At 54.9% G+C, this 17201-nt stretch overlaps 1 protein-coding gene across 1 annotated transcript in view; it reads right to left on the bottom strand.

Annotated features, from left to right (window-relative positions):
- Positions 1–16963, bottom strand: part of CMIP (c-Maf inducing protein) — a 198206-nt gene extending 181243 nt beyond the window's left edge. Inside the window, exon 1 of the mRNA XM_054697019.1 lies at positions 16335–16963. Coding sequence (XP_054552994.1) covers positions 16335–16634 — 300 coding nt within the window. The 5' untranslated portion in view covers positions 16635–16963. The remainder of the gene's footprint in view (positions 1–16334) is intronic.
- Between the last annotated feature and the right edge of the window lie 238 nt (positions 16964–17201).

Genomic DNA, 17201 nt, shown 5'->3' with positions numbered 1-17201 from the left:
CATGCTTCCTATTCTGAAAGCCTTGACCATCAGGAGCGTGGTCATTCTGTCCCCCAGTTTTACAGGCCAGAGAGGTGAGGAGGCCGAGGGTCGTGCAGTATGCCAGGTAGGGCCAAGCCAGCATCTGCACGTGCTTGCCCACAGCGTGTCTTCAGCGAAGCACTAGGCCTTATCAAAGGGCAAAGAACTGTTCTCAATCTTCAAATAAATAATTTAGGGGCAAGAAGTGCCAACCTTGAAACTCCAGACTAGGATAAAAGAAAAAACATTTCGCCATAACCAAGACTAAACACAGTCCTAGCAAGCACTGCGAATGCTTGCACATATGAAGTCAGCTCCCCAGCCACAGGAGCACAACTTTGCATGAAAACCTTGATCTTTCATACTTAAAGAAACTTCTCTTTTTGTCATTTACATGTGTATTTCCGTGCAAAGTTCCATTTCCTGCTGATGAAGCGTCATAGGCCCTCTGGACTGGCTCATAGTGGGGGGAAGGGGAAGCCATGAATCGGTGCCTAAGAAAGCCCAAATTATAGACGCTCAGAAATACACAGAGGCCCAATTTTATGCCCCTGTCACCTTACCATTTGCCAGAGGAAGGGTCTGTGATTTTTTTTTTTTAAGATTTATTTATTCACGCATACAAGAACTGGGGTACAGGCCAGAGATTGGGGGGTGAGAGGACTCACCAAAGACAGAGTGGGGAGCAGAACAGGCAGACTGAGTGAAGTACACTGCTGAGGGGAGCAGCAGACAAGACAGGAGAGGTCTGCTGCGCCATGTGGGTTGCTCCCTGGCTGACCAGGGATTCAACTCAAGCTACAGAGGTCTCAGATTGCTTCACAGTGTTATGCTTAACCCCTTGTGCCACCAGGGAAGCCCAGGTCTGTGACTTTTTCATGAAATTTTCAAAAGGAGTGTGCCATCAGAAAAGCCTAAGATCAAATATCCTGGAACATACACTGGAAGGTAAATCCTGTCATTTGGGTGTTTGGTGACTGATGAAGAGATTCACTGGCCAGCCACCCCCATGCAAGGATGGAAACAAGACCAGGAAAGAAAGAAAAAGCAAATCGTATCCCAAAGCAGGTCGTAGAAGTATGAACTGGTCCAAATTTAACAGGCCTCTGAGAAGGAAAGAGGAAGAGAACCAGCATCGCATAAAACAGTTCTGCACCTCGAGTGGGTAGATGAGCTCCCTGGGTGCGGCCTGACCCACAAAATTCACCACCCCATGCAGTGCCTGGTGCCCAGAACTGTGCCCAGCTCACCGGAGGCCCTCAATCCACACCTGCTGCATGGTGAATAAACATACTGTGTCATCTATTCTTTACAACCCTAGGAAGTAGGGATTATAATTTCCAGTTTCACAGGCCACACTCAAAAAAGTCACATGATTTCCCCGAAGTGACAAGCAGTGAGAGGCAGAACTGAGATTTAAAGCCAGAACCATACACCACTAGGTAAAGAAGTCCAGGTCCTTTGCCCCATGCCACACTGTGTTTAGACATCAGATTCTTAACCCAAGTTCTCTTCTCAGCAGAGTCCTCTACAGAGATTCTATAACAATCCCCCTCCCACCCCAAGCTCACTAGAGGGTCATTTAACTTCTCTGGACCTGGAGTTCCTCATCTGCACAGCGGGAGAGATGAACAACTGATTAGTAGTGGCTGCCTGCGGGCTCCCTGGGGAGGACTGAGTATACCAGGATTGATTAGTAATGTCTACCAGGGGCCATGCAGCAAGTGGCGGCACGTGTGTTGTGTGACCGCCATGCCAGAACTAGATGACCTGCAGGCTCTGTTCCAAGTCTAGCTGCCTCTGATTATTATTATAATTATAAAAATCTAAAAGGGGTGGGGGGATGGGAAGAATGGAAGAGGAAAAAGCTGGCTAACATTTCCCAGCACCAGCCATTGCTGAATCCAGCTAAGTCAAAGCCAGCCAGCCAGCCCATCCTGCCTGCTGCATGCACACAGCCCCGCCACGTGGGAGGAGACAGGAAACATGGGTTGCACTGCCCACCCACAAAATAAGACACCCCATCTAAGCCAGAAGCAGCTGAAGTCTGGGCTACAACTGGCTTGGGCAGAGCTGTAAAGCACCTCATCAGTGAGTGTCGGAATCTCACAGGAACCTCATTGGGGTTCAAACCCTGGCCCAGCCTCTTGACCATCCTGAGCCTTGAGCAAATGGCCGTCCTCACCCAGCCTCAGTTTACTCATCCTAGAAAATCCCCATAGGACTGTCACAACAAATCAACACAGTTCTTCACAAGGGGCCATGCAGACACCATCACGGTCATCTTCATCATCATTGTCACCATTTGTCTTTGAAGGGAACAAATTTTCACAAGTGCAAGAGGTTAATTCCTTTTTTCCGATGTTAGCATCTTGGCCCATTTGGTTACTATGAGCTCCAAAAGGGAGGAGGCTCTGAAAACAACTCCATCCTCCTTAAGCTCCTGGTGTATCAACCAGGGCCAGGAAGAAACAGATGGCAGACACAAAATGTGTAATTTGAAGAAATTGTAACAAAAGGATAACACACCAAGGTGTGGGCAGAACGCAGAAGAGCAGAGCTGGCGCTTCACCAAGGGCAACTGGACAGAGGGGTTTCCTGGGATAGGGCCCCCCAGGTACAGACAGTGACATGCCAAGGGCCAGAACGGTGGTGACTCATTTCTACCCCATGCATTCCTACCCTGAAGTTCAAGAAGAAGGAGCAGTTACAGAACCTGGAGGGCTGGGGTGAACATGTCAGGGGCTATGGGCAGGGACGCTGGCCACCCACGGCCCCATGAAAATAAGGAGGCCACTCCCTCTAGGGTCACAGCTGGCCAAACCCACTCAGAAGAAGGAGGCCTCCGAAGCCTGATGCAGCCGAATCAGCCAGGTGCTGGGTCGAGAAGGGTGAACAAGAATGTGGAACTTCCAAGGCAAATATGAGAAAAGAATGGATGAGGAGTCTGGAGGGTGAAAAAGGATCAGTCCTGGACCAGCTTTCCTGCCCCCTGAGGAAGTTCCACAGCCCTCACTCACTCCCCTATGGGATGGGAACCCTGGGATGTGGCCAAATCACCAGACTCAGGGTCCATGAAGACACTGCATGGGTTCAGAGAGTTCAGCTACTGGCATTCTAACCTGGGCACAGCAGAAGCCCTGCCCCCAGCAGTACAGTAACCACCTACAGGGGATGTGAGCAAGGCCAGACAAGCGTGTGCTGCCCCTAAAGAGAGGCTTCAGAGGCTCTGTCTAAAGGGGGTGCTCAGGTCAAGCAGACCTAAGTGGGGATGGAAGGCAGAGCAGCAGCTGGGGGAGGGAGACCATGAGATAAACATCCACGTGCCCGTGGGAGAGCTGCTATGAGTGGGCCTCCCAATTGGCACACTGAATCGGGAGGCTCCCATTCAGGCCTGGTGCTTGTGTCAGGGGCAATATCATTGAGAAAATAAAAGTGACTTCCAATTCTGTTTTTAAATCATATTTTCCAAGATCAAAATCTTGTTTCCCAAGCACTGCTGCTGAAAGCTCAGGTGAAAACCACCAATAATATCGTAATCCTCCTAACTGCAGGTTGCTGTCTTACTCGAATCGGATGTGGTGGCGGGGTTGGGGTGTGAGTTGAGGGCCCAGGCCAGGCCCAGGTGCCCATGGTCTCACTCCGCACCAGGTCTCCCAGACAGGTCTGACGTCAGGAGGCCTGTGCTGAGTGGGGGGTTCCTGGAAGAAGGGACTCTGCCTTCTAGACATTCAAGGTGGAGAAGGGAGCAGGTGGGCAGTTACCAGGTGGGGGCTAAGATCTGGCCAGGACTTGGTTCTCCATGCCACGCCCCTGACAAAGGGTGTTCCAGCCCAGAGGGCACCCTGCTGACCACCTGGGGCACTAAAAGAGCCCCCAGACTTTCCCTCTTTGCAACACTCGCTAAGAACCCCCCGCGCCACACCAGCAGCTGGTTTCTGGTGCTGCTGTTCAGTTAGCTCTAAAAATCGGAGGGATCCCACGCACAACCTTGGGTGGGGCTGGAGTCCTGGGGACAAAGGTCTTTTTTAGAAGAGTGGAGTAACCAGGTGGCTTCACCCCTCCGCATTCTGTACCCCATCCATTCCCTGCAGTGATTTAATTCATAGGATTGGAGTATCAGGTTTCAAAATCATTTTCCTTACACCAAAACTTTCTAGTGCTAATTTTTCTCTTTTTATTGGCATGATGCAATTCTCCTTTCAACAACCCAGACCTCTGAAGTCCTGAGTCATCTGGCCAAGGCAGGGAGAGCAGGGGGTCAATCAGGAGGGATCAAAGGTGTGGACAGCTCCAGCTCGCTAACGTCCGGGGCCAGCTGGGGTTTCCTCCCAGAGGCCCCACGCCACACCAGGCACAGAGATCTGCAGCCTCCACATCTGTGCCACAGGTTCCGAAGAGGCCTGGGAACCTTAGGCAGGAGCGCGAGTTTCCAGCTCTGCCGCTGGCAGGCCTGGCTGACAGTGCATGCTAGGCAGAGGGACTCCCTGGGGCAGGTGGGACAATAAAATGACTCACCACAGAGCTTGTCAATGAGAGATGCTGGCCCCAGGGGACACGGACGGGGCAAGGTGAGGGAACATTTTTGGCTACTGTGCGGAGCAGTGTACTGACATCAAGCGCAGGGAAGCCAGGAAGACCGCCCACCACCCTCTCAGTGCAAAGGATGGCCTCCACCAGGCAGCGATCTGGGCCCCAAAGTTGGAAACCTAGACCTGGTGTATGGAAACAGGCTTGGCAAGTGCAAAACAAACCCAACCCCCTACTCTCCATGCAAACAATCCCAAATGTGCCCCATGGAGTTGCCTGGGGAAAAAGGAGGTGTGCACACAGTGATTTCTGGGGAGTGGGGTGACAGGAGAATTTTCTTCCTTCTTAATTTCAGAAGATCATCCCAGTGTGATTATTTCCATTTTATTTATAGTCGTATTTATTCCGAGTGTGGAGATGAGTAGACTGTAGGGAAGGCAGAAGGGCTAAGACCTAGCCACCCAGCAGGGGAGCACCACGCTGAGGGAGCCCAGGGTGCCAGCCCTCATGCCAATGGGGAGCCAGGAAAGGCCCCAGGTCAGGAGGTGCTGTGCCAAAGCTCCGGAGTGGAGCCTGAGGGCAGGCAGGGTGGGGCACTAGCTGTGGACTCTGGACTCTGGTCTTCACGCCTGCCGGCTCCAGGGCCTCAAGGCAGCTCCTCGGGGCCAGGCCTGCACAGACCAGGGGTGAAAGCTCCCAGAAGCTGACTTCACTATCCCAAGATCAACATGGGGCAAGGGAGAAGCAAACCTCCACTTTGGCTTTTCCAGGCCCGGGTTGCAGGAAGCTGGCCGATCCGCCCAAGGGAAATGCTCTGCCCTGTCCACACCCTCCTCCTCTCAGCGCCGAGCAGCCCAGGACACTCTGGCCTTCCCTGACCTCTGCTCTGGAGTCCTGCTCCAGGCTGCATGCAGGTGTACTCTGGAGCCTAGGTTCAAATCCTGCTCCACCCTTACCGCCTGGTTGAGCGGTGACCTCATCTCTCTAGGCCTTTGCACGTGCCTCTGTATAAGGGGACAATGACCACACCAATGACCTCACAGGGGCAGTGCGAGGATTAAACGAGCTCATCTGCTGAGCGGTCTTGGAGTAAGCACTGTGTGAGTGTCAGCTGCTGTGGCGGCCTTGCTGCCCAGGCTCCTGCGCGTGGACCCCAGGAGTAGGCGTCCCCACACTGGGGTGAAGGCCTGTGGTTCCACAGCCAGGGCGTCCAGGTTCAAGCTATAGAACTCAGGGCCTCGGTTTCCCATCTGTAAACTGGAGCCTCAGGGGCAGGTGTGCACAAATACTTGCCAAGATTCAGGTTGGCCAGAGAAATGACGGCTACCTGCCGTCACCCACCCGTCCTGACCCGTCTGGCCCCACAGGCCGGCCCTGCTTGGATCCCAGAGCCCACGAGCTGCTGGGATGATTCAAGCTCTTTCATTTTCCCACCCCCAAAAGCAAGCCTTGGTCACGGGGTCATGAAACACGAACCAGCCAGAGCAACAGACAGACGTCAATGAGCCATTGTTCCCCTTTCCGAGGGCAGCCCTGCCCCCACGTCCAGCGCCCCAGCCTCGACCCCACTGCAGACACAGAGCCAGCGTCACCCCTGCCCCGGGCCGTGGCCTGTTGGTGCCACCATCCCAAGAGCCCTGTGCTGAGCCAGCTTTCCTACTAGGCCTCAAGGAAGGAAGGTTCCAGAAGGGGAGCCCTGTGAGCCAAAGCTTGCAGTGGAGGTTTCAGGCCCAAGATTCAGAAAGTACCATAGGCCTCTGGTGGGAGCCCAGCAGGAGCTCTGGGCCTCAGAGGCAGAGCCTCACCCAGGAAACCTAGGGCCTGTGTCCACAGTGAGGTTTGCTATGCACGTCACGTGCCAAGCAAAGCCTTAGGTGCGCCTCGCATGCGATCTCCTTCAGCCTGGTAGCAGATGAAGTGCAGTGACACACCTGCCGTGCAGAGGCCTGAGACAGGCCGGGCTACAGGGAAGTAGATAAAGAGGGCTAGATGTGACTCTTCCCTTAACCCTTTCAGCAGGAGCAACCTCCCCAGCAGACACCTGCAGCAGCCTCCTTCCTTGCTTCCCGCCTTCCCTCCCTCCTTCCTTCCACCAAAGAAAGGTCTGCGGAGAGGCACTGCCTCGGTGCACCCATCTGTGCAATGGGGAGGGTGCCCGGCAGCATCTCACTCAGTGGTCAAGCTCACCAATGTCAACACCCTAGCACAGCACCAGGCAAAAGGACTCTTGGGAGTGGTTGCTGCAGCTGTCACCACTGTTGACACCACCCTGACACCCTGGTGACTCAGATCTCTGCACTCCTGAAGCATCCACTCAGGGATGACCTGAGCTCTCACTGGTGGCCAGTCCCCAGTCCCTCAGTGGTGATCAGGCCACCCCTCTATTGCCCCCCCCCCAATGTGCTCTAACCTTCACACCCCCACTCCAGGAAGCAAACCTGCTCCTCTCTTAACCCCCTACCTCTCCTACAGCACCTGCCCCTTGGGGAGAAAGGCAGGGACCACTGGGACCATGCCCAGCCCCTCTGGCCTCTCTCCCTTTCCTCTGCCCAGTCTCACCCCTTCCCACCTCTGCCAGGCTCAGTCCCATCTCTGTCCATCTGTGTCTCCTACAAAGCCCTTCCTGAAACACCCACAGCATGGCAGCATTTCCTCCTGCTTCAAAAAACAACAGGACAAAGCATCAGCCGCCCTGAGGTTATGTGCTCCGCCCCATAGGGCATGAAATATGTACTGTACCCAATTTAACTGAGTTTTTTGGGAGTGAAAATTATGTCTGACTTTGCAAGTGCAATACCTGGAAGTGCTTACCTGGAAGGAAGCACAGCACCTGGGAGTGCTCCATTTATATGCACAGCACCTGGGGGCTGCTCCATTTATAAGCACAGCACCTGGGAGGACCCCATTTATAAGCACAGCACCTGGGAGTGCTCCTTCCTAAGTGCTGTACCCAGGAGCACACAATGGAATGCAGGGGACCTGGGAGCACTCCCTTTGCAGGCAAAGTACCCAGGACACTCCCTTCACACACGTAGTACCTGGTGTTCAATTTATAAACGTAGGACCTGGCGCTTAATGCTTTACAGATACTTGGCCTCCACTTCCCAGCACCAGTTCCCTGAACTCACTCGACAAATTCACAAAGGAATGTCTGCCAGATGTTGACCAATGCTAAACTGATAAGCCCACCAATTCTCAACTGAGCTATTTCTGCAGAGGCTGACACCATTTCACGTGCACCCCACAGATGCACATGTATTCACAGACCCCAAAGCCTGGGGTCAGACCTGGCTTTGCCTCTCCACTCTGCCTCCTCCCGACTCTCCTTGTGTGAGTCCCAGCCACAACTTCTATAGAACAGGGACAGTAATTCCTACCTCGTGAGACGAACACCAAGCCTGACACACAGTAGGTGGACAAGAAATGTCACTGTCATCGGGAGTGCACTGCACCGTCCCTCTTAACGATTGTGCTTATCCTCTTATTCCCCACCCAGGAGAAGATGGTTAACCTTGCCCACCTGCCACCAAGACCGGGAGCTAGAAAAGACTGTGTCCTTGGAATCTCCTCTCCAGAGAAGCAGCTCTATGTGGGTACCTTGGAGACTTTGCCCAATGACCCCCAAAGCGGGGAGCAGTCATCCCCAGCAAGGCCTCCTTCCTCCTGGACCCAACTAACCCTGTTCCCCCCAGCTAGCCCTGTCCCCCTCCCCTGCGCTTGAAAGAAATCTCAACCAGACCTACAAATGGCTCTGCCTGTGCCCACCCAACCCCCCAACCCCCACTCCATGAGACCCAAAGGGGACAGTTGGAAATGAGGGGCATAGATGGGTGCCCATGTGATCCAGTGGGGCAGAAACCCCACCAAAGAGTGACATGGGCAGGAAGCCACCCAGATTTAGAAGCTGGTCTTCACCGAAGGCAGCCTAGCTGATGAACGCCCTGCCCCTGACACCAGGGGGCCCCACTAGCACTTGTTGACACTCAAGCTCACCTGGGCAAGATGTGAACCAAATAGAGGCAGGGAGGCTGGGCCTGGGCTCCTCCAAATATTTGTTGCTTTTCTGGGCCTCTAAGAAGCTTGCAGCTGGGCCAGGACATCCAGGAAACTACTACAAATTCCAGTGTTATCTGCCCCACCTCCTGATGACCCCTTCAGGGCTGGACACAGTCCACCCAGTCCATGGGAAGCAGCCATCTCCCCGCCTGGCCGCCCACCTAGGGAGTGGAATGGAGACTCGAGTTCTTCTGCTTCCCTCCAAAGTGAGTTTACTCAGCCTGATCTTGTTTATGTGCTTCTTAATCATATCATCTGTGAGAACAGCTTTAAGCAGAAGACCAATGGCAAAGGAAGGTTCTAGAAGATTCTGGAAGGCTCAGAGAGGTGCTGGGAGGCAGGAGTCTTGGGTGTTGTAAGGTCAGGAAGGGGTGCGGGGGGGCCGGGAGGCTGCCAGTCCTCCCAGCCCCCAGCAAATCCTCACTCTCTCTGGGCTCTCTCTGCTTCTCTTCTTCTCTCAGCTACCATTCATTCTCGGCTTCTGCTGGCGTCCCCGCGACGCCGCCCTCATAAACTCAGTCTCTCAGCCCAGGTGTACCCACTTCAGGTGCCCGCCACGAGGCATGCATTCAGGACCACAGGGTTCCCTCATCTATCCTAATGGCGGGAGGGCAGAAAAGTCTGACACTTTTACCTTACCCTACAGGTGTGAAACCCAACCCTGCTGCTGAGTCGTTGGGCAACATATTTCCCTTGGCCACTTCCTCACCAGCAAAAGCCGGAGGCAATTTCAATGATTCCTGTGTTCAAGATCCCAGGACCCTTGTAAGACAGTATGGACAAAGGTTTTAGAAGATTTGCCAGGCTTTGCAACTTAAGAATCTCTTAAAGCACTGCTACAAAGCTATTCTTCACTATTTATGGGGAGGAGGCCAGGTTAAGACACACACACACAGTGTGTGTGTGTGTGTGTGTGTGTGTGTGTGCTAGATCAGAAGCTTCATGGGGCAAGGGGCTGCCATCAAATACTTTTTAACAGATGCTAACAGCTCCTGGAGGAAAATGACCACTATATACGGCATTAACTACATGCCAGCTACTTTACCACCCAGCCTCAGGGCCTTTGCACCTGCCATCCCTCTGCCTGGAAGAACTACACAGCACCTCCTTCCCTGACCACCATGTGCAAAGAGCAAGGCTTCTAGTCCTCAAGCCCCACCAGCTTCAACCACCCGACTGCTTTGTCTTCTCTAGGGCCTCTGTCACCACCAGGCACATTTACTGTCTCTTGTCCACTCCATCCATGGAGGCTCCAGGAAGGTAGGGACTTATTTTCTTCAAAAGGCCTAAAACAATAATATTTATCTGGTGAGCGAACACGTGAATGAAACCTCCACGCCTTCCCTTACTTAACCCTGACAACAGTGCTAAAGGAAGTCCCCATAATGAGAATTTCACAGATAAGGACCTGCCCAAGGTCACCCACCAGCTAGGAAGTTGCAAGGGCAGGATTCAAGTTCCCCTGTGTGATTTCAAAGCCCATGTCCTGCTCACTACACCACTCGCTTGGTCCGGCTGTCCTCCTCCGTCCACCCTACTTATAGCCCAGATGCTGCTACAGATGCTTTGTACTCAGCAGGTGTGAAGAAATGGCTACTGAACACGGGACCAATTTCAGCCCCAGGAATGTTTTCTCTGCAATCCTCAACACACTCACACACCCCCTCACACCAGCACACGCCTCAACACCCTTTGGTTTACGCTCTGCTGATGTGAGCAAAGTTCCTTTCAAATGCATGCAGCCCCCCTAGGTGTCCCGTGGAATGCTCTGGGTGGCTGTTACCAGAGCAAGGAGCGGGGAAGAGGTACTCTCACTTCCTCCCTTTTTGTACCACGGGGCGGGCAGCCTGGCTTCCATCCTGGGGAAGCAGGAAGTCTGGGGACAAAAAACGCTGCTCTCAGCTGGAGCAGGAAACAGCCACCCTCAGCTATGGGGACCCTTGTTCTCGGGGCAGAGATCAGCATGACTGGCCAGACCCCCTGTTCACCTGTGTTTAATTCCTAGCAGTGCCAATGAGGAGGCTCCCTGGCCAAAGTTTGACCCCCCGAAGCAAGGAGCCCAGACATCACTGCCCTTCCCTGCTCTGAGGGACAGTCAGCTCTTCCTTACAAAGCACTCTAGAACTGGATATTTTAACATGTGTCAAAGAAGTGAGTGAAAAATACTCCAATGATCAAAACAGAAACCATTCCACTGAATAAAAATGGAAGGTGTCTTGTTTGAACCAGCTAAAGGTTACAAACTAATCTAAATATCTAGCAATAGGTTATGACCTGCCACCCTTCCGTGATAGAATACTACACGGCAATGAAAAAGACCAAGGCCCCTGCAGATGCACAGATCTAGAATGATCTCCAAAGTATAATGCCCAACAAACAATAATGGTGGAGAACTCTGCATGTGCGGCTGGCAAGGATGCATGAGATATGGGCAACCAGGCCTGCCTCTGAGAACTAGGGCTGCAGGGGCATAGAACAAGAAAAACACTTCATTTTTTCTCACATGCCTGGATATATATCTGAATTTATTCGATGTGCTCATTACTGCTTCAATTTAAAAAAAAAAAAAAAGTTTTGTGGGTTTTTTAAAGAAACTAGACTGTGCCCCCTGAGGAATTTCTCTTAAATGCTTTCAACAATTCCATTGCCTTCATACATTCCAGATTCGCTAAATATCCCTGTCTTTCCCAGATGCACTGTGCATCCAGGAGGCTTTTCTCCCGAGACTGCCCATTTTTAAATAGCAGTAATCCCTTCTAGTTATGAGAATTCTATGAAGCTCTCCCAGGACAATTAGGAGAACACAATCTGGGTGACTGACCCTTGTCACCCCCTCTCTTCTCTGGGCTGGTCATCCTCCTAGGTGCCAGTCTGAATGACCTCCAATCCTTACAGCAATCCTAGCAACGAGGTAGGATTAGCCCACCCTCCAGATGGAGAGAAAGCGAGGCCCCTGTGAGGACAGCAGTGTGCAAGCATGGGGCCGAGAGTCAGAGAGAGAGTCAGAATCCAGACCCACTGCCATGTGACGGCCACCCGGAGTTCATTCTGCCCCAAGGTGGGGACTGCCCCAGGGCATTAGGCTGCCCTGCTTAGTCTCATTTAATCCTTTAATCAAAAGCACAACTCGACCATCTCAGAATTCCATTCTGCCAAAACACCACCGGGGTACCATCTACATGGGCTATGCTGGCTGGCCTGAGCTAGTGGCCACCCTGCTGACCCGAGGCTGGCAGCGAGGCATTCTGAGACAGCTTAAGTTTTTAGCACAATACTGCCACCAGGCTCCCCCTAAAGCTCCCAGAGACAGTGCCCCAGACATGCCCTTTCCCCAGCCAGGTGAGTCAGCGGGCACTGGGGCGGGCACTGAGCAGAGGGCAACTCCGTGCAAAAGTCACCTATGGGCACTCACTAGCCTCTACACTCACTTAGCAGCCACCACCGGGAAACAGCTTCTACCTGGCTAGGCACAGGTTCACCTGGACCAGGAAGGGCATCTCGATTGCACCGCATGAACGACAGCGTTAAAACGTACTTCCCTACCCACCCTCCTTGAAACACACGTATTTATTACAGACTGGGGAAGACTGACGGCGTCTGCTAATTGCAGAGAATTTAAATTTTTTTCTCTACTGCCTCTGTCCCGCCCCTCACCAATGAGACAAGTTATTAGGGGAACAAACCTGATAAACTCCAAAATCTTAAGGCAAATGGCATTGAAAGCAAAGAAATTCCTTGTGCCTGCTAACTGCCATGAAAAACATCAAATAAGTCAAAGGCAGGAAGGACGGACACCCCGAGGCATGTGCATGTGACAAAAGTGAGCAAAATGTCCATGGCGCTCTGTTCAGCACCGGACACCCAGTAGGTGCTGAGGGAGCATAAAAGTCCAAATTCAGAAGGAGGCAGTTTCCCCCTAAGAAAACAGCAGACTAAGAAAACGATGAGAATTAGGAGACTTCTTTCCTCTTGGTGACAAGCAGCCCAGAAACATTTCAGTGGGAGCAGAAGCATGGTGAAAATTAGAAAACAAGTCACCGAAGAATTATGGCTGGGGAATAAAGGTTACTGAGACCTGAGCTCCGACCCCTGTTTGGTCAGTGAACAAGAGACTTTTCGATGGGGCCCACCATTCTGAGACAACGTGTGCTGCATTTTTAAAAAAAATAAAGTGAAATGAAAGGAGAGCAGCTTATTTGTACTTCTTCGGTGCAGCGGAAACAAAGCCTGCAGACAAAGCCCTCTTCCAGCGGACAAACGTGTCTAGCAGGTGATCAGATTCAACCCAGACATGAGAGAAGCAGAACAGATCCTGGTCTCCCAGGATCCGGGCGCCTGTGCAGAACTCCTGGCTGCCGGCTATAACTGTCACCGAGGTGGGCAGCCAAGAGAAGCCCATGGAGGCCCCGGGACCAGGAAGTTTAGATGCAAAAGAGGAATAAGGCACCAGGTCCAGGCCACAGCCTAGGCAGGCAGGCCCTTCCCCAGAAAGGTGCGGTTATGTGCAACCCCCACACGTGGGGGGGTGGGGAGCAGCCTCCCAATCATCCCTCATGCGACCGCCAGGTCACTGTCGCCTTTGTGTTTCCTTCTTTGTTTATGAGCACTTGGATCCAAAGTCTCCCAGCACGGAGTGCATCAAGCCGACGCTGCCACGGGCCACGTCAGGCACACTGTTCGCTCTGGAGGATTTAATCAGTAACTGGCCCAGGAGATCAGGCCCAGGGGCAAGCTCCAACCTGACCCCACAGAAGGCAAAGTTTACCGCCAGGCCAGGGGGTGAGGCTGTCCGCCCTGTGGTGGCCCCAGATTGAACCTATCTCCCCAGCAGGGAACCAGGGAGGTTCACTTGGGGTGGGGGGGATTGTACCCAGCTGGAGCTGGTGCCAGGTGGGACTGGGAGACCCGTATGCTTCCAGGCCTGATGCAGCTGTGATCCTGAAAGCCTCATCTTAATCTGACAACGATCCAGTTAATTGGATCAGCGTAGACAGACTCCAAGGAAGGTTTGGGCAGAAGAGAGTATTTGGTTTGTTTATTGGTTTGAATCCAGATCAATCACTCTGATTCTTGTTCCTGAAGCCCACACAATTAACCAGATAATTACCAGATGGTTCTGAGTTGGGCTGTGTAGACGATTTCATACATGAATGATACACATTTCATGGAAGGATATGACCTCATACTGGCTGTAGAAGCAGCTCGAGGCTGGACAGGGGACACTGCAAAGCCACAGGGCTGCAAAGGGCTTTTTGTTGTAGTGAATTGCACTCAAATTCACCTTTGTTTCATTTGAGCTGATATTTCTCAATAGAGTGCTTGGGCCGTCCTATAAAACGCAGACAGATTACATAATGCCCAGGCATCAGGGAAAGCCCTCAGGGGCTCCTTCACTTCCCTGGGGCCTGGACACCAACCAGGTGTCTCATGATGGGACAAGGTCCCTGCTGGCAGTCCCAGCCCCACCTGTGCCTTAGAGGCCACCGCTGTACCAAACCTGTCCTCAACAGCCCCCTTTCATGCTCACATCTGCTGGCAGGGAGGGCCGTCACCCCAACTCCAGTCCACGTCCCCCCACCCTCATGAGATTTAAGCACACCCCCTTCCCTGCCCTCGGGGTTTGGTGACAACACGCAGTGGAAGAGAGATCAGTCCAGCCCTTTGGAAACTGGCTGGCAGTCCGTCCTTCCACAGACCCCAAAGCCACAGCAAGGTTCTGCTGAGGCAAATCTTGGGCCGTGTTTGGCCCTCAGACCCCAATCCCAAAATCACAGCTTCTCTCCAGGCAGGCCCAAACTACAAAGGTGCCACCCAGCTTAGCTCGTGAAGGTGGTGCCGGGACCTCTGATTTGCTTGAGACACCAGAGCCTGGATCACATATTTCTTCCTTTCCTCCCTCTGCCATATACCTCCTTGAGCAGTCGGAGGGAAGTCAGGGGCCCAGCCTCCAAAGCTGGCGTCCCCCAGACCTTGGCCAGCAGCAGCAAAGCACTCGCTCCTGGCTTCTCCCTGGGAGCACAGGGGCCTGGACTGGCCTTCTCAAGCAGGTCACGGTGCCTCTCAACCATTTTCTCCCCCCTTCATTTTGAGGGGTGGCAGGAAAAAAAATAAAGGCCCCTTGAGCCAGGAGAAAATGCTGAAGCTAGATTTGGAAGGCTCCAGATCCCAGACAGAGAACTACTGAAAGAGTAAAAGCCCCCTCCCCAGCCTCAAACACTGAGTGCTGGTGGATTTTCTGAGGCTCTCCCTCCATCAAATGAAAATTCCAAGGCCGAGGCCCGTTTAAGACATGCAGGAGCCTGAAACTAGGACTGGGCCGCCTCCCGGCAACCAGCGATCCTCTCTGAGGAAGCAGTCTTTGCAGAGATTGCACCAACGTGCCCACAGGAAAGAAAAAATAGGTGTTCTGAGCACGTCGGACCCCAAATTCAGAATAAAAGTCCTGGTGAGCCTCAATGCTCTCAGGAGAGGGGAGGGTTTCGAGGAGTATGATTTCTTCTGCTAACTTTTCCCCCTCCCCATTCCTCGGAGCATGTGTCACGGCCTGTGACACACGGCCAAGGGAACATGGATGCCGGGGAAATGTCTATACACGCTACACGTCTATGACATGTCATGGAAGCGACACCCTGTTTCCTGGCTGGGTTTTCTTGGCACAGGTGTGGGCAGGCGTTGGATTCTGCACCCCCCACACACACTGTGCTTAGTAAACAGGATCACCGTGCCCCAGGGGGGGAGTGTGCCTTCAGGGGAAAGACCTGCTGCCTAGCCCGAGCAGGATGAGACCACCACAGCAAGTCTCAGGAACCAGAAGGGCCGGTGCTGCCCACCGTCCTTGTTCCCAAACACAAAGCATCCGGTTCAGGGAGCCGGTTGGCCACCCCCCGCCCTCCCTGAGACCCCACACCACGGTGTCTCTCTCCACCTTGCAGCCTGATTTCAGAAACAGATCCATGGTTTCTCCTCTCCTCAGCCGGCCATATATTTAAAAACAATAACAATAACAAAATAAAACCTCCAGCAACCAAACCCAGGTCGACACAACACTTCACCGACAATGCAGGAGCAGAGCCCTGCAGGCCAGCTTCCACCCCAGACCCTACCACCCCTGGGTGGGGAGGAGTCGGCCCAGGACCCCTGCCCCTCCTCCTCCGTTCCAACCTCTCAATGTGCGAAGGAGATTTTTCAGAAAGGGAAGCACCCAGTTTCGCCTGCCAGCCTGGGCAGGAAGAAGAAGAAAAGACGGTAGAGCAAAGAAAGGAATTGGCTTCTAGAAATTCTTTGGGGTTGAGGCTGTTGGGCTTTCTTCTTCTTTTTCTTCTTCTTTTTTTTTTTTTTTGGGGGGGTTGTTTTGTTTTCCCCTCCAGCTCAGATCCAGATGGGCCGCGGGCTTTCAGAAAGGGAACCCCCACCGCCCTCAGGGCAGGGCCCCGGGTCTGCCCCAAGGTCCCATCCACAAGCAACACCCGCGCCGGGCCCCGGAGGTCCCCCAAGGCTCAGCCCGGGCCGGGTCACATCTTGTCAGGGTCTCCCCGGGCCGAGCCGCCCGGGCTGAACCCCGGCCTCCACACGACCCCGCCCGGGGCCCGGGCCAGGCGGGAGCCCCCCTCACCCCCCAGCCCGGGGGCTCCAGGTGCAGCCGCCGGCGGGGGGCGGCCGTGGGGGCGCCCCGGGGCGGCGAGGGGAGGCGTGGGGGTGCGGGCGCGCCGCCGCGCAGAGCGACTCACCGTGGCGGACGCCAGGCTGTTGTCGGCCAGCGTTAGGTGGTGCGGCTCCCAGCGCCTCAGGAATTTCGAGGTGAGGATCTTGCTGAGAAAGGTCCGCGGGTGCCGGATGACACAGACCTGGATGTCGCCCTCCTGCAGCAGTTTGTACCTCATCCCGTTGCACAGCAGGAGGGCCCGGCGGCAGGGCACGGCGCCCATCTTCGTGCCCTCGGGGGCCGGCACGTCGCCCCCCAGCAGCGGCTTGGTCTCCTCGATCTGCCGGGGGTCGCCGCCGCCGCCCGAGCTGCTGGTCAGATCCATGGCCGGGCGGCCGGGCGGGCGCGGGCGGGGGAAGGGGCTGTCCCGGGCGGCCCCGGCTCGGCGGCCCGCACCCCCCCACCCCCCAGGAAGGTGGGGGGGCGTGGGGCCCGGGGCGCCGCGGGGCGGGGCGGGCGGCGGCGGGCGGCGGGCGGCGGGCGCGGGTCCGGCGGCTCCGGCCTCAGCTCGCGGGGCGCATGCCGGCGGGGCCGGGCCGCGGGCGGCGGCGGGCGGGGGCGCGGGCGCGGGGGGCCGCGGCGGGCGTGTCTCGGCCGCGCCGCCCGCCCGTGTGTACAGTACGTGTGTCTGGGCGGCCGTCCGCGGGCGAGTGTGCGGCGGGGGCCGCGGGGGCCGGCGCGGCCGGGAGATTGCAGAAGCCGCGGGGCGCGCGCGCGATTGGCCCCCGCGGGGTCATGTGCCCGCCCCTCTGACGTCAATGGCGGCAACGGCGGCGCTTCGGCCTCTCGCTCGCAGGCGGAGCCCGGCCGGGCGGGGACGCGAGGGGCCGAGGCGCGGCCCGCGGGAGGGGGCGGCCCCGGGGGAGGGGGCCGCGCGGGCGAGCCCCGGCCG

Source organism: Talpa occidentalis, unplaced genomic scaffold (assembly GCF_014898055.3).
Source record: "Talpa occidentalis isolate TD23 unplaced genomic scaffold, MPIMG_talOcc4v2.1 talOcc4.17, whole genome shotgun sequence".
Lineage (NCBI taxonomy): Eukaryota > Metazoa > Chordata > Mammalia > Eulipotyphla > Talpidae > Talpa > Talpa occidentalis.
The sequence above is the reverse complement of the archived record's forward strand: the minus strand, read 5'-3'. Positions and strand labels throughout refer to the sequence as shown.